At 42.4% G+C, this 21773-nt stretch overlaps 1 protein-coding gene across 1 annotated transcript in view; it reads right to left on the bottom strand.

Annotated features, from left to right (window-relative positions):
* Positions 1–21773, bottom strand: part of CPLX1 (complexin 1) — a 127561-nt gene that overhangs the window by 39045 nt on the left and 66743 nt on the right. The window contains exon 3 of the mRNA XM_083815967.1: positions 14325–14500. Coding sequence (XP_083672093.1) covers positions 14325–14500 — 176 coding nt within the window. The remainder of the gene's footprint in view (positions 1–14324; positions 14501–21773) is intronic.

Raw genomic sequence — 21773 nt, 5'->3', positions numbered from 1 at the left:
AACTTTTAGGAGTTAACTAGAGTAAGTATATTTTCTGTTAAATGGACCCAGACAGACAGGACCCTATGTGGGGTCAGGGAACTCTCCCCTTAGATTTCCAGAAAGCTCTGCATCTTGTCCATGGTTTGTGGAGATCTGTGCATGCCTCATAAACATCCTTCTCTGTTGCTGATTTAAATTTTCACATTCATCTCCCCTGTCAGAGATTGTGAGGAGCATAAACACCATGGAGAAGAGTTGTAGCAGTAGCAAGGAGGTCATGAGTTATGGATAGCCACCAAACAGATGGATACTATCCTGGATGTCTTGCTCTCATAAATATCCTAGCCTCAGTTACAGAGTAAAATTCAGCTAAATTCAAATCACAGACTCCCCACAGATTCCCCAGCTGAGCTACAACTACATGTTATAGGAGACTAACTTGAAGTAAGCAGTGTTTGTCATTTGACTTTAGAATGATTGCAGAAAGTGAAGGTGCTGTCCTTCAACCTACTGCAGGAGTTTGCTAGCTTCCTGCTTTCTCAACAAACCTAATTGCCTCTCCAAATTACAGAGCATGGAAATCTGTGATTACAAAATCAGAGCACATGAAATGTGAAGACAGCAAGTGTGGATTTTCTAGCCAGATAAGTAGCTGGATCAAGCACACAGACATGATCAAACCGATCTGCTTCTCTCTGATACTTTTTTTGCCACTTTTATCATAGAATACCCCAAGTTGGAAGGGATCCGCAAAGATCATTGAGTCCAACTTCTGGTTCCACACAGGAACACCCAAAAATCAAACGATGTGTCTGAGAGCGATGGCCAAATGCTTCTTGAACTTCTGAAATTCAGTCTCTGCTTCCCCGGGGAGTCTGTTCCGGTGCCTGACCACCCTCAGCACCTGCCCCTCTGTTCCCCTCATGAGGGAGCTGCAGGCCGCCATGAGGCCTGCCCTCAGCCTGCTCTGCTTGGGGCTGAGCAAACCCGGTGACCTCAACCGCTCCTAATACGTCTTGTCCTCTAGACCTTTCACAATCTCTGAGCGCTTTCTTTGGACGCTCTCTTAATAGTTTTTTGTCCTTCTTGGATTGTGGTGCCCAAAACTGCACAAGGTACTCAAGGTGAGGCCGCATCAGTGCAGAATTGAATGGGAAACCTTTTGCCTCACTGGCCAGGTATAAGGCTTAAATGGGTAGGCTCTGCCTACAGCATCTTCAGTGATATAAAAAACTCACTAGACAGAGGAAAGAAACGCTTTCAGCACCACCTACTAATCAACATGCCTCAGACAACATGGACTTATCAGAGATATAATGTGTCAAAAAAGTCTAGGAGTTTTCATTGAATGGCTCAAGTTGGAAGGAACCTCAAAGGTCATCTAGTTCCAAGCCCCCTGCCATGGGCAGGGACACCTCCCACCAGACCAAGTTGCCCAGGCCCCATCCAGCCTGGCCTTGAACACCTCCAGGAATGGGGCATCCACAGCTTCTCTGGGCAACCTGGTCCAGTGCCTCACCACCCTCTGAGTGAAGAATTTCTTCCTAATATCTAACCTAAATCTACACTTTTAGTATAAAACCACTCCACCTTGTCCTATCACTATCAGCCCAAGCAAAGGTTGCTCCCCATCTTTTTTGTAAGCCACCCTTAAGTATTGAAAGGCTGCAATGAGGTCACCCCTGAGCCTTCTCTTTTCCAAACTGAACATCCCCAGCTCTCTCAGCCAGTCTTCAAAGGAGAGGTGCTCCAGCCCTCTGATCATCCTTGTGGCCCTCCTCTGGGCTCGCTCTAACAAGTCCACATCCTCCTTGTGCTGGGGGCCCCAGACCTGGATGCAGCACTCCAAGTGAGGCCTCACAAGGGCAGAGCAGAGGGGGACAACCACCTCGCTCCCTGGCTGGCCACTCCTCTTTTGATGCAGCTCAGGATGCAGTTGGCCTTCTTTGCTGCAAGCACATACTGCTGGCTCATGTCGAGCTTTTTGTCCACCAGCACCCCCAAGTCCTTCTCTGCACGGCTGCTCTCAGTGAGTTCTTCTCCCAGCCTTTACTTATGTCTGGGATTGCCCAGACCCAGGTGCAGCACCCTGCACTTGGCCTTGTTGAATCTCATTAGGTTCATGCGGGCCCACCTCTCAAGCTTGTCCAGGTCCCTTTGGATGGCATCCCTTCCTTCTGTTGTATCAACTGCAACGCTTAGCTTGCTGGCATCTGCAAACTCGCTCAGGGTGCACTTGATCCCACTGGTGTCTATGTTATTGATAAAGTCACTAAACAACACTGGTCCCAGGTCAGGCCCCTGAGGTGTGACATTGCTCATCACCGTCCTCCACCTGGACACAGAGCCATTGACCACCACTCTCTGGTTGTGACCTTCAAGCCACTCTCACTCAAGAGAGGTACACTGGGATGTTGCCATTCCCAAAACAGCCTTACATCCTTGGCAGCTGCTGGAGTATATTTTTAAGAGTGAAATTAGGCATACGAATTCTGAATTAAAAAAAACAACTACAGGTCCATCATACTTTCTGCATTTGAGTGAATGAAAAGATCAATTCAAGGAGCAATTCATCTGCTGCCTTTCCCACATCAGGCCTTTGCTTGGACTATGTCTCTGTTTATATCTCTGGCTAAAGAATCCTTTTTTCTAATTTAGGTTTTGCCTGTTTAATGAGGAGACAAAATTTACATCCCTATTACCTGAGCATGATTTAAATAACCCAGCAGTTTTTTTATATATGTATAAATATATGCTCACCAGTAAAATGATTGGTGAGATTCTACTGACCTATATGGTGTTAGATTGCTTTAAAAGCCAGCTAAGCTTTATTATGGCACTAAATTTCTAGTGGGCTACAACTACTCTGAATCTGCCTGAAGGTCTGACTGGGACCAAGAGCATAAAGGCACTGTACCTGCTCCATAATATTTGGTTTAGGTTGCTGGTCTTATGAAGACCAAGCCAACAGTTCCAGGAAATGCTGGAAAATTTGAATCCAGCATCCTGGAGCTGATATTCTTCCTTCCACCTTTGTAACTCAGGAAAAGCCCGTCCTCTATGAAGTCTCCCTCCCAGCAGGTAATGAAAAGGCTATGAGTCCTCACTATGTCTCTGTCCTTCCCAGCATAAGTAGGCAAGTAGGCATACTTACACACAGTCTTTACAAAGGAGGATGCCTGCAGCAGAGGCACAACTCAGTGTTGTGATGAAAGGAAAAGGAGGGAACTATGGAAAACCACATCCAGTGGAAATAATGGAAGGGGCAAAAGCTTCCCCAGATAGCCTACTTTCTCCCCCAGCAGCTGCCAGTCTTTCTTACTCAGAATCCAACATGTTCAAAGGAAGGCCACAGTCCTTCTCCTGCATCAGCAAAAGGGCTGTCCTGGTCTGCAACCCTGGACTGGGCATCTTGCACTTGAGTCTTGTAAGAATAAGACAGCTTTACTCAGGAGTGTGTCAGAGCCGGCCAGTAAGGAATGAAAGAGAACTCCTAAGGTCTGAGACCCTCGGGAAGGCTATATGAATTGAGAGTCACCATGAGAGGGTGATGAGGACCCTTTACTTTTTCCCCATCTTAACCATCAGCAACAAGCATCCATGGGAATGAAGATGCACTGCAAAGGCAGGCAAAAGCCATACAACGGCCACAAGAAAAGCATGTCACAAACTTTCTCACCCAGTCCCATTCCTGAATTCAGATCTGGCCTTGTACCAACCATCCTTCTTTCAGGCATATGAGGTGACTAATTCTCCCTGACAGTTTTAAATCCCAGGTTGATTAAACTGAAAGCAATGTCAGAACAGATGCAGAGCTTCATGGTGAGGCTGGCACACAGTCACATCTTGCTGTAAGGAAACAGCAGCATTTCAAACCTTGAGTCTGGCTCTGATGACTTTTAACAGCAAAGAATGATGCATCCATTAGCTGAGCCACGAAGGCATCAGGCTGCTTTCTCAAGTAGGTGTAAGTCCACTGGTCTCATTAAGTCCTGGTGAGTTATCCATTCATTCAAGACTCAAATAAGAAACTGCCAATATAAGAGACATAATGTGGCTAATGACTGATTTTAAGCAGTTAAGGAAGCTCTTTGGCTGCAGCAAAAATGGAACAGACCTTTATATCCTGTTTGGTGACCTTCACAGTTCTTGAATTAGCTTGACATTAAAAAAAAAGAACCCACAACTGTACAAGCCCACCCCCTTGCATCTGATTTGAAGAGAGAAAAGAAAAGGAAGGGAAGGGAAGGGAAGGGAAGGGAAGGGAAGGGAAGGGAAGGGAAGGGAAGGGAAGGGAAGGGAAGGGAAGGGAAGGGAAGGGAAGGGAAGGGAAGGGAAGGGAAGGGAAGGGAAGGGAAGGGAAGGGAAGGGAAGGGAAGGGAAGGGAAGGGAAGGGAAGGGAAGGGAAGGGAAGGGAAGGGAAGGGAAGGGAAGGGAAGGGAAGGGAAGGGAAGGGAAGGGAAGGGAAGGGAAGGGAAGGGAAGGGAAATTGGTGTAGCTGTACCTATTACAGGCAATGGTATTGATTAAATTACCTGCATGCCATCTTCTGCATTTTGAGGTTTACACAAGCAGCATGACCCAGGACAGAATTATCTACATTTGAAGTCCAGATCAAAAGATGTTGAGAAAATGTTTTGGAAAGAACTCAGAGTTCTTCCAGTCACTTAGTGAAATCTTACACCATCCTAAGTTTTGTTTTGTTTTGTTTTGTTTTGTTTTGTTTTGCTGAGGAAAGAATAGTTTCTTCCCCAAAGCCTCAGAGCAACAAATAAGCTGTTTTGCTTCCAGGATGTATTCATCCCCTTGTTGGGATTTAGCCAAGAGCCAGTCTTGGCTATACTGGCTCAGGAAGTTCCAAGTGGCTGAGAGTGGGCATGGCAGCCACTTTCAGAGACCAGTAGCAAAGAGAACATGGTGGTGATACAGGGTCTGCGTTGGTCTCTACTCCTAAGTTCTAAACTTCTGTCATGCCCTGCAGCCTATGGGTTACCCATTTTTTTGTGAAGAGAAGAAAATCCATTTACACAAAGGTCGAACTAGGCCTAGGCCTCCAGACTAGGCCTAGGCCTCCAGCTCAAGAAATCTATTCCCAACTCAAGCACTGCATGATTTGGATGATTTGGGGCGATTGGTTCCACTTCCCACAGCTCAATTTTTCCACCTGTAATTCAAAAGCAGTGATTATATATATATATATATATATATATATATTAGTTTTTTGGAGATGTCTTATAAAAAAGCCCTTCCTCTGTACAGAGTGGTCTTGCTGGCTGACGTGTACAAGAAGCACCATGTGGCTGGCCACACATGCACTCACAAAAAGGCAGAAGCAGAGCTACTTAGTGTTTCTGAGATAAATGCATGCTGTTACTATTATGTTTTTCACAGAGTGCCCAGGAGGAAATACAATGAAAAGACCTGCTGCCATCAGTTTCTTCATACAGGTTCTTAGTTCCACTTGTACAGGTTTGGGAAGTTCCCGCCCTGGAGATCCAGCATGAATGGCAAGCCTAAACAGAGACACACAGTGGGCTGTCTGCTGTGCTGGTGGAAGTAGTTAAAACAAGTCTACAAACTTTGCAATGAGAAAAATCTGGATTCAGCCAGCATGTAGGAAGCTTTCCTTCCTTCGCGTAATTCATTTGACTTCTCAGTGACAGGATGACTGTGAATGCTACTACCAAATGAGCTATAACTCAATAGCCTCTTTAATTCCGGTTTTAACCATTGCTAGTCCCTTTAACAAGAGTAGGTCCACCATGGACTTTCCCAGGCTATGGACTAGACACAGAGAAGCATAAATGCAGGCTGCCACTGAAACTGGAATGAGGTAAAGCTTTGTCCACATTGCAAAGTTCCCATTGTGTTCATTTTTTTTTCCATTTGCATATGCAAAGAAAAAAATACCTTTTTACTTAAATAAAGTCTGTTCAATCTCTCTCTCTATATATACTTTTCTTTATGTGTATATGCACGCAAATTGGGCAATATACAATGGTTGTGCATGCTGTTTTCCTATAGTAACATCACTTTGTATAAATAAAATAGAGCTTCACAGGCTACAGATTTCTTGCTCCACAATGTAGTCAGTTTCTCCTGGCTCTTAAAATAATAATAGTAATAATAATAAAGTTCCTAAAACAGCAGTTCAACCAGCAGGAAAAAATGCACAAGGGAAAAAGAAGGAGGCTGTACTGTATGATGAGACAGTAATTTATGAAGAGTTACTGCCTTCCCACCTTTCTTGTCCTCTGGTGGTAACACAAGTAAGTAACTGATGAGGTAAGAGAGGGCTGTACTGAAAAGCTCCTTGTTAAGGATAGAGAATTTGGTAATAGAAATGCTGAGTAATAATTTCCAAATAGATCTTCTGGTTACGGGGCATCTTGGGATGCCGTCCTGGACAGAAGCGTATATTGAACTGAGAGGTGACAGAACAGCAGCCCCACTGGAGTGGCTGCTCAGACACAGATGCTCCATAGCAATGGTACTGGAAAAGAACTTGCAGTACACCATCTGTTGGGGTCCATTGCTCTTGCCTTTGCAAGCAGGTGAGACAAATGCCTGGAGCTCACATTTCAAGAAGCCACAGCCAGGAAGTCTTGAGACACCACTCAGAAGTCCTTCCTTGCTAACCTCCAGCACTAATCACCCTGCATCATCTCCATGGGTTTATTTCACACCCGGTTCAGAGTGGGTAAATCTACTGAGCCTCGTGCCAAGCAATGTGCATGGGTTTTGCCAGCCAGCTCAGTAGGACAGAAGTTGTTTAAGAGAGAAGTTCAGCTGAACGACTCTACAGGACACCCTAATCAGTGCATAACAGTAAAAAAAGGATGCATTTCAAGAGACATTTCGGTAACTCCAGAAACATCACCCAGTGGGATCTAGTTAGCAAGTATCCAAAGTGACATCTACTGGTGTAGATTTGGATTAGCATGAAATGTAGGAATGAAGTTAGAACAGGGCAGAGCTGCACAAAAAACCTGCCTAATGAGCCCCAAAAGTTATTAGTGGGGGAATCAGAAGCTGGAAGCTGAACCTACTTAGTTCCAAATAACTGAGCCTCTAGCTATTACATAAGCAGAGAAGAAAGATGTCGGTTTGTTTCTGAGCTCCAATTATTTGCTGATGGTGCTTCCCTTTTCCTAATGTTAAACATGGCCTAAAACTACAGTGCAGGAAGGAATCCATGCAGCTTTTCCCACCAGGGAAGACCACGTATTTTAATGCCAAGAGGTAAGACCTTACAAACACAGCTTCATTCAGACCACCTAGGGAAGTCTATACATGTAGGTGGCTGGTTTCAGGAAGACCAAAATATATTGCATATCCTGGGACTTCTGTGGGAATATAAAGATGAAATTGGTTAGGTAGGAATAGATTCCCTTGAATCACTCCAAAGATGACAATGTATAATATTGGCCCTGAAGCTCTTCAATTGGGACATCAATCTCTGTTCCTTGCTGAAAAGCACATCTGGGAGGGCAGTGTTCTCTCTCTCAACCTTCCAGAGAGGCTGGTGAACTTAGGTATACCCAGATAACTTTGCTAACCTTGAGCTTTCCAGTTGTGCTCTCTGGTATTGGAGGAGATCAGTTTGTTTGCTGTTTCCCAAAAGACAGTCACGTTCCTTGCAGCTAAGAGGTACTTTAAGGAGATGCAAAGCAGAAACCTAAACCTGGCTGGTGTGTTTCCAGAGCCTGAGAGTGTTAGGTAAGAGAAGTGAGTAGTTTGGTAAGATGGTAAAGGGCAGTACTCCAGAAACAAGTTTAATGCTAAGGATGTGTGCTCAGTGGAAAGGAGAAAACCGATATGGGAACTCGAGAATTTGACTCAGATATAACACAGGCTGGCTAAGGCAAAATTGCATGGAAGTGGTTGGTACAGAAGTTCTGGCAAGAGGGAAGTCCAGTACAAGTCAAATCACTTAATCCTCTGGGATGCCTCTAAATACCAGTATGAAAATGGCCTGCAGGGGTATGGTGCTCTTCAGCCACCCTACAGATGTTCTTTCCTTCCTCCAACTATGCTTGGGATTAATCCAGCTTTCACTGTGCTCAATAACCAATGAATCAAATCTGTCCAGATACACAGTAAGCCCTTCAGGACATTGTGCTTGCAGCCTTTACCCAGAGAAGATCGTGATTTAATTGCTGTAAAGAATGCAGTTCTTCTCAGCCAACATCATTAGTGGCATTATGACTGTACTCACTCACCCTAGAGCTCACTTCTTGGAATGCACAGTATAATCCCTGTCCTGCAAAGCATCACATTGGGAGTATCACAGTCAGGCCTATTGCTTTCTCACAGCCAGAAAGCTTGTGACCCAGTTGTAAACGCTCTTCTGTATATAGCACAGAGAGTATCTTTGCTAAACTAAAGTAAGCAAAGAATTATTTTTCCCTTTCTTGTAGGTGTTTTTTTTTTATTATTATTTTTATTTTTTAACTATCAAAAGCCACTCTGAAAGCATGAAGAGACTCGAGTTAATAAAACCTCTCCATCTGTGTAATACACAGACAACTCTGAAAATCTATTTTAAGGCCCACATACTGAACAACAGTAGCCACAGCTTAATTAGATCACAAGTGCTGGGTAAAAGTTCACATCACTGGTTTAATATCAATGATTTGAAAGGGAAGATATCAGACAGGATATTTCACTGAGGTACGAATTTTATCATTTGAGTTATAGAACACAATTCATCACTGAGGAAAATCTCTTTGAGATCCTTCACCTTTTGACATGCAAAGAATACAACTTATATTTTTTTTCCAGTTTTTGATAGTCTCCGATGAAAAATATAATATATATTTCTTCCTCTCAAGGAAGACTGCACTTTCAAAACTGGGTGTTCAGGCAATGAAATTTCATTCCTTTTAACAGGAATTTTTAAAGCTCTTGGCAATACCTGCATCTGAAGTTAGCCACGAATGAAACATACCATAGATGCACTAACACTGGAGAGTTTAGCTAACATTGTGAAGCTGTTTTATAGCAACAAAGTTGTACCAAAGTTTGCACTGCTGAGTTTGAGGCTTATTTTTGAAGGTCCGATACTTCTGGAGAACAGAGTTAATTCACGTTCTGGTATTCTTCTGCCTAAAACAGGATTTCTACAGCTATGCACCAGTCACATATCCAAATATGAAAATGAAATATTCAAAGTAAATAACTATATTCCATATTTATGTTGCATGTCATTATCTCATACAAGGATCTAAGGCTACAGCTACAAAAATGGTTTCTCTTTTTGACTGAATGATTTACTGCAGACATAAGTAAAAATGAATAAACAGACATAAATAAACAGACATAAATAAAAAGGAATAAAGAAAACAGCATTATTGGAACACTTTCTTACTGGAGAGTACAAAGACCTAAACTTAGGATTTGTCCAATTGCCAGCATCCCAAATATTCTCACTGTTCTAGACGTAAATTTCAATACCACCTACTTTAAATCATAGAAGACGCTGAAATTACAGAAGTCTTAAATATCTTCAAAGAATTGGAAAGTTTTCATGTTTTTCAGGCGACATGGACATTTCCAAATACTGCAGAGAATCCTACTGCCTACAGATGAAAATTTCAAACCCATTGGGAGCATGTAATATACCAGTACAAAAAATGGGGAATAAGAATTAATGGCAGTCATCCAGAGACAGAAGGACTCACACTTAAATAGAACAGGGACTGCATATTCCACTGCTGTGTGACATGCTGTCTCCAGGAACAAATATCAAACCCCAGAATTCACCATTTCCCTGTTGCCAGATAGCAAAGGGACAAGCAAGTCCTGCACATTTCTTACTGCCCCACTGAGGCCCACCGATGCAAGGGGATGCCATTTTTCTGCTACCAAGGCTTTAAACACATGATGACTCTTCTGCTTTTGTACTCTGAATACAGAAAACAATAGGGAGGGGGAGTGTGAAAGCAGCTGTGGTGGAGTTCAGCTGTGTGTCAGGGTAAAACCACCACAGTTGCCTTTAGATTTTGGATACTGCACAGTAAATGAACTTGGGATACACATTGTAAGGGATGGCAGAGGTGAAATACTGAACATTTGCTAATTAAGCAAACAGTTCTGCTCCTTGTGTGCAATGGGAGTGATGAGGTTCCTAGACGTACAAACAGTACAGGATCATGCCACTAAGCACTGTGTCACAATTTCTACACAGCACCCAGCAGGGTCAATTTCATTCTTTAATTCTTTCACCCTTTGAATTTTCCTGTTTGCAACATTTCCATACTTCTCATGCAGATTTCACGTTCAACTTGGAGGACAGAAGTCATTTTTAATGTAACTAAACTTTGGTTTTGTTCTCCACAGCACATAAGGCTGGTCAAAGCCAAGCTAGGCCACACTTCTGCCTTTTGCTCTGAGAACTGAGCGTGCAAAAGCTACTGAAGCAGTTCATGCTCCGTCTCGAGTATGGCCTAAAGTCAAACCTAAATTCTGTCTTGAAGCCAAGCCATTTGGACAGATGAACACACTTAGATCCCTTCTCATTGAAACCCACCACTGTGAGGATAGCCCTGAGCTCTTGCTCCCTTTCAGCATGCACTCAGCAATGTTTATTCTCCAAACCAAGAGTAAGAATTCCAGGAAGCCATACTAGAGGCATTGTCTCACTACCAGCCAAGACAGGTAGAGTGTTAATTACAGAATATGTCCTAGGGTGCTCTCAGGCCTGAGTTCCACCACAGGGGTGGTAAGAATTAATTATGTAAATAAGTAATTATGGGTCATTAGAATGAAGTAATGAATTGAAAGCAATCAAAGTAAGTAACGAATGAAATGGCTTTCAGAGACAAACTATGCAAGTATATAACATAAACAAGGCTGTCTGTTTATGGAAGGGAGTATTCAGCCTAAGAGTACTTGAAATGAGATGGCTGCTCTAGCATGGCAAGCTGATGGTACTGGTGTGAGGCACTGAGCAAGCTAAAAGGGATATTAGCTATCCACAGCACCACCACCTGGGCACTGGCAGCAGAACCTGACCCATCAGGCACAGCAGCATCAAAAGCCCCACGAAAGCCCTGCCTGTGGCAGTCAGGTGTGGCACCTCTCCCCAGCGACATCTGTGGAAGGGTCCAGAAGATGTGGAAGCAGTAATGCTGAGATCAAGCCTGGATCAGACCTGTATCAGGCCAGAAGGCAAGCTCCATACACAGGCATTAGGGTAGGAGGCAGCTGGAGTATACAGTTATGTTCTTCACATTCTTTCAATCCATTTTCATATCATATGCTGAGCTTTAATATTGGGTAGGAGCTGGCAGACAACTGGTTCCAAAAAAAATATATCAAAATGTCATATCTAAATGTCACCCCTAGAAATTATTTCCAGATGAAAATGTTTTGTATTTTTTATGGAAAAAAAAATACTTATATGCTTGGCTGTTGCATAATCCGTTCTTCCCTTCCCCTATATCATTCTTGTGCCTAGCTACCATAGTGGGTTGAGGTCATATGTAATCTCAATTTCACAGGCTGGATTAAAAACCTGAAGTTAATTGAAGCATATCTACTTTTTCTCTCACAATTCCTTTCAAGTTCTGCCATGGCTCCCACATCTTCCTGAAGCCATAAAAGAGAGATTGTATTCATCACACCTGTTGAAGTACTAAGGCAAAAAGATGAAAACAATAAGAAGAATCTTTCTGTAAGCATCACCTAGAGTAATATTAACTGATTCATGAAGCCATTACTCCCTGACCTGTGCCTGGGACATGTTGCAGCCACACACAGTGTTTGTGGCTGTGTGTTTATAGCCTAGGACACATATTTTCAAATTTTTTCCTGCATAAATAAACTGTTCATAATCAATCACTCAGCTCAATTGCTCATTTCCCACTACTTTGTATAAGAAAGATGCAAATATCATCAGAGAGCTCTATAATACTTAAAATTTCTTTAATTTAATTCATTCCTGCTGACAACAACTTCTGTTGTCTACCAGACGGAAGCTGTGTTTTGGTTTTCTACTCCTCTATATTTCTGTTTTCATTGGAGTTGGTGAAGTTATAGAAGTTGTTTCTAAATGAACACGTAAGGGAGGAAATGAACCAATTATTTTCTCTACTCTTTCACCATTCTTTTCACAGTTCTAGCCACCAACTCACACTCAGAGACAAAGACTTGCATATCATCAAATCCATCTCTTTGTCAGGACAAAGTAATCTCTCTCTTTCACAGATCACTAAAACAAAAAATACAGAACAAAAAAAATCCCAAACCCAAACTGTTCCTTCCTACAGCTTTATCTGTCTTTTCTAATTCTGAAGAAAATATCTTCCTCTTTCAAATGCCATGATACCTGGGATTATCCCAAGAGAAAGAAAACCAGAGGCAATAATGGAGCTCCTGCGTTTTCACAACCTAGGTGTCCTCCCCAGAGCAGGACTTCCTGTTATTAATCTCAAGAGTAACCCACCACATCACTAGAAAAACTGCAATCCAGAGCTCTGACTAAGGCCAAATAACATTTCTTCAAGCATCCCTGTTAACTCTTTCTGCAGAGCCAACCATTTGCCACTCAAAACAGTACTGCTCAGGAGTCAACACATTTCCAAGAGACTTCCCCACCTAGTAGTCAGCCTAACTCAGCAAAGCCTAAATTGCTGAGAATTTAGCCCAGGGAAATCCCCGTTGGCTGGATGTTTCAGCCATCTCAGGCTGTCTTGCAACCTATTCTTGAATGTGTGAATTATGGTCTAGGTCACCTCTGATTTGTAACAGAGAACAAGATATTTTAAATGCTGTCACTACAGTTTACCCAACATCAAGGAAAATGTAATCCCCATCTATCTTGATGAACAATTTAGTGGCATAGCAGAATGGACAGTGAGCAGTGAAAAGAAGGCACTAGCATGCTTTTTTTAAAGGCACTAAAAAAAAGGCATTATCATGCCTATCTGCATCCTAGAAATCCATCACACTTGTTTTTCTAAATGCGTAATTCAGACCCATGTCATTGCTAAGAAACAATTACACAGAGCACATTAAGCACACACTGCACATATGAACGTATTTATATTAAAATATTACGCTATAGACATACATAGTCACATACATATTCACATTACAAAACCAACACATTTCGACCAGGTGGAAGTTCTAAGTCTGTCTGCCTCGTAACTAACACTCTCTCTTTAATGATCATATGAATACCTTTCTCTGGCAGAGTCACAGCCAGACATTTGCCTTTAAGTTCTATATCTTCTTAGAAGCTTCAACCCCAAATTCCTTTTTGCAGAATAATTCTTGATACCTCTTTCCAAGATGCACTATGCCACCATCCTTATCAATGCTTCTGTCCTGAATCACAAGGATTGTGTCAGAGTTTCAGCCCAGTGTTGATATAGTCCTGTTTACTTACTGTTACTATCAGCTCTGTGGTGAGACTTGAAGCTTTCTCACAGATACGTTTGTAGGTAAGCTGCACAGAGATAGGCACAACACAAGACCAAAATTTCCAAGTTATCTTTGTTTCCAAGTTATCTGAGCTTTAGAACAAAATTAAGTTGTTCTAGAGACAATTCTGAGCTGGTCTTGAGGGTGAGGCAGCAAAACTGTCTTCTCTGTGAACACATAGATCCCTAAAAGCTAATGCACAGTATCAATGGGTTCAGCTATCTTAGATTAAGCTATTTCTCTAGTAAAGGTTTGTTTCATGTATTTCTTTTCAACCTCATCCTGAATCTTCACCGTTATTTGTTTTCTTTTCACACTAAATTGTAATATTGCTAGAATCAACCATTAACTTCAGTAAAAGAAGAGACAGATTCCCAATGGTTAAGATCCTCAGATAAGCCTCTCTTTTCTCAAATGACTCCCTTGTGAGTAGTGGAAGCCTAGATATGAAAAGTAAAGTAGATTGGTCCCATTTCAACCATCAACACAAATAAAGCCTCCAGAGCAATACATTGAACAGTAAATACTTATACTCTTATCTCTCAGAAACACAGTGAATGATGACACTTCTCATAAATGAAAAACGCAAGCTTGGAGAGCACACGTATAGGGACAGAGAAGCCTGTAACATTCAAAATAAAGTGAGTATTGAATAGATGATGAAAAAAACAGACAGTTTTCTCCCCTCATCTTCACTCCCTGTTTCACCATTGCAGTGCTTCTCAATGTGGGAGGTGTGTTTAACCAGGGACAGACCTCCAGGGACAGTGCACAAGATTAGAAAGTTCATTGTGGCAAGGTAATTACCTGGCTTTACCCAGGTGCTAAGAGAACTGGTTACAAATCAGCTGAAAATAGCAGTTCTCCACTGAGCATTAAAAGTCACCCAGAGTGTGCTGAAAGCCAGATCCTACCTTGTCTCGAATCCCTTGTCTCATAACTTCTCTTTCAGCCTCCATCTTGGCATATTTGGCTTTCCTCTCCTCCTCTTCTTGTCTGAGGGCTTCCTGTCGTTCCTCTTCTTTCTTGGCAGCATCGGGGTCTTTCTCCTCATCCCCACCCAGCATCTTCCCCATGTCTTTGGTAGCCCCTAGAAAAAGCAGAAGAGAAAGCTCTGTAAAAATGCAGGAGAACCATGATGCCATCTCTCTCTGCCTCCCCACACTCAGGACCTCCTTCAACTCCCTCTGAATCTGGAAAGGTTTCTCACACATTTAGGAGGAGGCAAACTGACCACAGTGGGCAAAGGCGCCACCCTGTCCTGGTTGGTTACTTGGCTTGTGTGAGCAGCACAGCAGCAAGAGGAGCAGACCCTGTCTGTAGACATGCATGATGCATACACGATTGGCTTGCAGTCCTGAAGGGGGCAAGCTGCCATCCACACAGTGGTTTCACTCCCTCAGCTAAGTCTAGTGAATGAAGGCTCATAGAATCATAGAATCAAAGCATCAACTCGCTGTTGACAGAAATTACACATCCTGTGACAGGTAGGAGTCCACAGCATTAGTAAACATTTGTTGATACTTTCTAGGCTCTTACCATGTATCACTATGAAGCAGCATCTCTGCATGTCTCTCATTTAACCTCAGACACCACTGCCTCTAACACTTAGTATGCAAGTGGGATCCCGGCTCTGCCTGGTTCTCTTTCTTCCCCCCGCATACACATTAGTCCCAAATTCTCAGCCGCTGTACGTTCTTGAGCCAGCCTTTTGTTATTGTGGACAGCCTTTGCACAGCCACACAAGTGGAGAGGCTTATTGCATGTCCCTCTGTCCCCACAGAGCTGCACACAGGCCATTCAACCTGTGTTTCAGAGCTACTTCTATTGACTCAGGCAATCATCCAGCTAGGGAAGAAGGCGGGCGCTGGAGAAATGGGGAGCCCATTTGCTGTGATGCTTCATCATAAGGGCACTGTGGAGCTGCAGCAGGATCAAGCCTGTTTATGCAGATGAAGAGAAGATGCATATCCTTTGAGAGATGTGTTGAACTTTGCCTGGGGCAGGAAAACACCCTGCACATTTACTATTAAACATACCTTCACCCTGGAGGAAGGCTATTCCAGGGTGAAGGTAGCTGGTTACTGTCCTTATTTCCTGCATCAGGAAAGCCTCAGGATGGTTCTTTGCTGGCTGAGATTTAGCTGAGTTAATCTGGGATGGCCTTGTAACACACACCCACTTGCACCTACATGCACACATGTAACATCTCCTGCCTCACCATTGTGAAGCTATCTGGCCTTTTCAAAGGCTTAGGCTGGAAAGAGACACTGACAAAATCCTTTCAAATAATTGTTTGCTGGCTTTCATAAAGGCTAAGTGAGGGGAAGAGGTTTTCACAATCCCTTGTCTCTCCCTTGTAAATTACTCTTTAAATGTGTCAACAACTCTCGGATACAAAAAAAAAAATACAGTTGAAATATTTATACTCACTTGCTACTATCAGCCTTCTCCTAATGAATAGTTTGCCTCCTCCACTTAAGGGTAAAAGTAATACGGGAATCATACAATCATAGAATATCCTGAGTTGGAAGGGACCCACAAGGATCACTGAGTACAACTCCTGGGTCCCCAGAGGACTACACAGACTCCAGAATTTTGATAGAAAATTCATTCGTCCCAGCTGATGATTCTTTTTCTGGGATGCAAGAAAGGCCAACTGAAATTGCAAGCAAGATTTGCTAGAATTTGACACAAAGAGGAATGGCAATGCAGCTTTGTTAGGTCATTCATCCCTATAACAGGGGCAGCACTAAGCAGCTTTTCTGTGTATAAAACACTGATAACCAATTAATTTCTGGATTCCCTTCAACAAACATTTCTGATGATTATCACACTCCTTTGGGTTCAGCAATCTGTCAGGTTTATCTCTTTTTAGCTTCCCTCCACTTAGAGCTACCCATACAGTGTAATATGCTAGTTACTTACGGACCAGAATTCAGCAGTAGAAAGAGATGATTTATTTTTCTCTAAGCACTGATTCCAGGCTATCATTAAGTTATAATGTCAGCTCAGCTCGTCGTGTAAGGAATGAAATTGCATAGACTTCTTTTTCTTTTATCTCTTAGACAAGACCAAGATTTTGAATATGTTAAGCATTTGATTTTACAGCTACTCAGAACACAAGACACCCACAAGAACGGCGATACAGTCCCAGGATCTTCACAGGCTCTTAAATCACCCCAGATTTCAAAGGCACCTTCTAAATGGGTGGAATGCTGCACTGTGGTACTGTTGCTAACTAACTGGAAGGAAATGTGTCATGAGAAGAAAAATTTTACACTACATTTTAATTCCAATATCTTACTTTTGGTGTAGAACCCCCCCCCCCTTTTTTTTTTTTGTCTCCTTTGTCCTCCTAAACTTTGCTTTGCTGGAATACAGCTTCTGTTTTAACCCGTTGAGCAGTGAATGCTCTAGGGAATCCACTTGCATACCAACTGAGTAGCTGCAGTCATAGTCACAAGCTAGAAGAAAGAGAAGCTCTGTCCTCATGCCTTCTTCTGAAGTTTCCAATGAGACACGGGAAGGAAACACAGAATCTATTAATATGGTACCTTCAGTCTTTTTGTATTTTTTTCACATCCCAACCATAACATCCACCTTGACATAAAGATAAGACAGAGGATGCCAAAGTAATCGCTAATCAGTATGGAGCTTCAAATCAACACAATATCCAACAACCCTAGATAAGATGACAGGAAGAATCCAGAAATGGCCAAACTCCAGGACAGCTTTTTGATCCTGTCTTCTTAAAGGAAGTAAAACAAGAGCAAACCTTTCTGGCTCTAATGAACAATGTATCCTTGCAGCAAAGAAGGTCAACAGCTTTCTGGGCTGCATTAGGAAGAACATTGCCAGAAGATTGAAGAAGCTGATCCTTCCCCTCTGCTCAGCCCTTATCTGGAGTGAGACCTTATCTGGAGTGCTGTGCCAAGTTTTGGGCTCCCCAGTACAAGAGAGACACAGAGTTCCTGGACTAAGCCAGCAAAGGGCCATTAGGACGATTAAGTGACTGCAGCATCTCTCCTACAATGAGAGACTGAGAGCTGGGACTGTTCAGGCTGGAGGAGAGAAGGTTCAGGGGCTCAAGGGGTGTCTCAGTGGTATGCATAAATACCTGATGAAAGGGAATGAAGAAGGAGCTAGACTCTACTCAGTGGTGATCAGTGACAAGACAAGAGGCAACAGACACAAACTGAAATACAGTGATTCCCATTTAAACACGGGAAAAAAAAATAGGGTGCACGAAGAGGCTGTGGAGTCTCTCACTCTAGAGATGTTCAAAATTTCACAGGCCGGAGCCCTGACCGGCCTGATCTCAGTGACCTTACTTGAGAAAGGGATTGCATTAGAAAATCTCTGTGGGTCCCTGCCAACCTCAGTTATTCTATGATTCTGTAAGACCTCACGAGTAAGTGGTTTAAATGGTAAATGAAAGTGAATTTTGCATGGACAAGGGTGAGAAGTGCACATCCAAACTGATCCTGCATCTGAACTGGTAGAAATGAAATTCTTAAACTTCATGACCTCAGTCACAGGAGCACCATCTCCTTAGACCCTTCAGTTGTTCACTGACATTAATCAAGCCTTCACACAGAAAACATGAACTCACAAAATCAACTTACATAAGCTGCAGTGCTCAACTTGTTACTTGTTCAAAAAGAAAATAAAGAAAAAAAAATCCTAAATGTTGACATGCAAAGATATTTTCTGCAGAAACTATATTGAACAGGATTTCTAAAGATGACTTACAGAGAAAGAGATTAATAGGAACACCTTGGGTATCCTTAATTATGCGAAGGATGATGGAAATTTTGGCATGCCATCGCTTCAGGTAAGGTAATTAAGTCAAACCAGCAGAATTTCTTTTCCACAAAGCTCATTTCATAATGCAGATAAATAGCACCCCATGCCTGTCTTTCAAGAGGGCTGCATATGTGTGTGCTTAGATCCCAGAGGATGTCATGGAAGTTCCCCTTCTAAATCACAGGTGTGAGAGGCAGCAATGAGAGGGTTACCTGAAACAGCTATGCCCTGAGGAAATTCTGCAGGTGAAAACTTCTGTACATAGGCCAGAAAAAGTAGCCTTAAAAATACGTTTCTCACTTTAACATTCAATAACTATTCTGAAAATATCCTCCCAGTCAGAACTGTACACTTTGAAAAGAATAAAAGATGGCAACTCATTTTGCCCTGCCTTACACAACAGGAAGCTCATGAGCTGGCTGTTTTGGTGCTATTTGTAGCTGAACCATATTTAGACTAAGCAGACAACTGGTACCTCAGTTTCTAAATCACAGCATGGTTTTTATGCCATCATCCAAACATCTGCAGCTAATCACACTGGAGCAGGAATGGGTCACTCCCTTTTGCAGAAAGACTTCGGAACCAGAACTAAGAACATATTAGTGATATCACTGGGGAAAGACCTTTTTCGTCAAGGCCAGAGTGCATATACCAGTTTACAGCTGGTATACAAGAAGTCTTCTCCCATTTCATTACTGTTAAGGCTCATAAAAAAAGGAGAATTTATCATTAAGAAAAAAAGCCTTGTAACAAACACTATGGGACTCAGAAGTCAAGATACTTAATCACTAATTTGGCAGGAAGGTCTAGACTGGCATGTATCTGAAGACTTCATTAAACAAAGTACTTTCATATGCAAATTTTTTTATTGCAATGTGAATCATATCCAAAGGAATGGGATCTTGTCCAAGTGTTCCTGGCCAAACCCCTTATATGATACAGAAATACTTGCAAATTACTCCCTCTGGCTGCTGCGACACAAACTTTATCTTCTGTTGCAGTCAAAACACACACCAGTAGGTGAGATTCTTTTAGACAAAATATAAATTGTGCCTCTGTTTTCCCATGCCACCATTTAAATATGACACTGTATCTCCACCCTGTTTACCTTCCTCCAGCAAATTCATTACATATGCTAGTGTAAAATGAACTAGATCAGCTGAGAGAGCAGCTCTGAAATCACCAGGGTGAAATCCAGCTCCCAACAGTGATGGCTAAGTTCAGGTTTCTGCTCAGAGATGTTCCCATGTGTGGGGGCTATCTGACTTCACATTACAGCAAATGGCAGCCCACTGCGCTCTTCTGTTTCCTCTGTCTACCACTTCATATGAGGGAGGTTTCCCACAGAGCCTGAATCACAGACAAGCACATGGAGACCACAGTTGCATCAGGCTGCAAGAAAAGCACACGACCACCTCTGGTGAGCCTAGGTACCTATTTCCCACACTGATACCTCATGTAGACTCCTTGGCCTGTGTGTCTTACTCTGCATGCTGCATGTTCACCTACTCTGATCTAGTAAATAGATGACTTGTAAACAGTCAGGACTGGTGAGTATCATTAGAAATTAGGAAGAAATTCTTCACTATGAGGGTGCTGAGGCATGGGAAAGGTTGCCCAGAGATGTTGTGGCTGCCCCATTCCTTGAAGTGTTCAAGGCTAGGTTGAATGAGGCTTTGAACAACCTGGTCTGGTGGGAGGTGTCCCTGCCCATGGCAGGGGAGTTGGAACCAGGTGATCTTCAAGGTCCCTTCCAACCCAAGCCAATCTATGATTCTATGATCTAATCAACAAGTTGAGATCCAGATTTACATATACATCTTGGCTTGGAGACAATTGGAGTATAAACCCAAAACTAGTTTACAGGAGCAGAAGGCAATAAGGACACTGGGTGAACTGAGTGTTTCAGGATCTCTGTCCAGGCAGATCTCCTATGCTCCCTTCTGGGTTCTCTTCGAAGACTTACAATCTGTATATTACGAGCTTTTCAGACATACCTTGCTACATCCCCCTTCATCAATCTCTTCAGCGATAAAGCAGCAATGAAATTACAATCTCACTCGAGGACTATGTTTTTCAGAAGCACACATTGTAAGGCAGCTCCTAATTTCTTATTTTTTTTGCATCCACTTCCTCCCAGTGATGCCCATTTCAGTGCAGAGTTTGGTACAACCCAACAGAAAATTATCAAAGTTGCCACAAACAACAGAGGTTACAAACTATACAAACCAAAATGACTGTATTCAGCCTGACAGAAAGCCTGGTCATTCTGTCCTATTGACAGAAAGGGGGAATGCAGAGAGGGGCCTGGCACATAGGGATCCACGCTGTCACACTTGTTTCAGAAGCACAGATCTTCCTCATATCACTACAATAAGAGAGCAGCCAGGAAAGATTTTTTTTTTTTTTTTGCCTGTGTCCACATCAACCTGCTGTACTTTGCAAGCACAAAATCTAGTCCTACCTCTGCTCTTGATCCATTTGAGAGTAGAAAAAAACAATGATTTTTAGAAATGTTTTTGAAACAAACCAGTACAGCTCCCTGCTCACTGTAGAAAGCTGTTTCCTTGCAAATATTTGCACATCCCGTCAGTGACAAGAACAAAGGTTCCTCTTATATCTGTCTTCTACTTCGTCAATTGGGAGATAAAGGTGCAGGGTCTTCTCTTTCTGCTGTTTTATTAGCCAACAGATACTATTTTCCAGCAAAAAAGGTAAACGACACACCAATTCTTTCAGCTGAAGAAAGATTGACTTTCTCCTATTAAAATGTCAATAAAAATGTAAGAGCCATTCAGGAGGGTATCACACTCTTTTCAAAAATACTACTTGTGTGAACAAAATACTGTTTGTAAACATTAGTACTGAATAGCTGCAAAGGAACCATCACAATTTATCAATTAACTAATACACCTACAGAAACACATTACTGATTCCTCTTTTGTAAACAAACAAATGATGCCAAGTTCGCTTAAGGAGTTCACTTGAGAAATTATAATATCTCTGAATAGGCCATTTTCTGCTCTTTTTGGTACAGTGGGGATCTCTGGTAAGGATCATTATCATTGTATTAAGTGAAGAAATTCTTAATGAATTTTAAACCTCTAAGCTCAAAGCAGATATGGAGCTCCTCCTCTGTTCACTCTTCCAGATCTACTCAGTTGAAGTGTCTTTCTCAACTGAGAAAGAGCATCTCTATTTCTGCTCCCTGGGCCAAGCTATGGTCTTAGGTTTATTTCTGGGTGAGTGAAATGCTTACCTATTTCAGTGTTAAGTTTTCTGAAACGTCACAGAAAAATAAATTTGGGAGGATCCCAGTGAGGTCTGTCTGAACACATCTAGTGGTGAGTTATGGATCATGAGTAGTCTCAAAGTTATCCAAAGGGCCATGAGTACAGAGTCAAAAAGGAGCACTCAAAGCTTCAACTTACTTTGTTTATAAGGTATGGATTTGTTTTTTGATTTTGTTCTCTCCCTCCCTGCCCCAGTGGCTATGTGCCCCAGGCTGGTGGGATTGACTGAGTCCCTTCTGCTTTCTGAGTGTTTATACTGGG

Source organism: Anser anser, assembly GCF_964211835.1.
Source record: "Anser anser genome assembly, chromosome: Z".
NCBI lineage: Eukaryota > Metazoa > Chordata > Aves > Anseriformes > Anatidae > Anser > Anser anser.
This window is presented reverse-complemented; position numbering and strand designations above follow the sequence as displayed.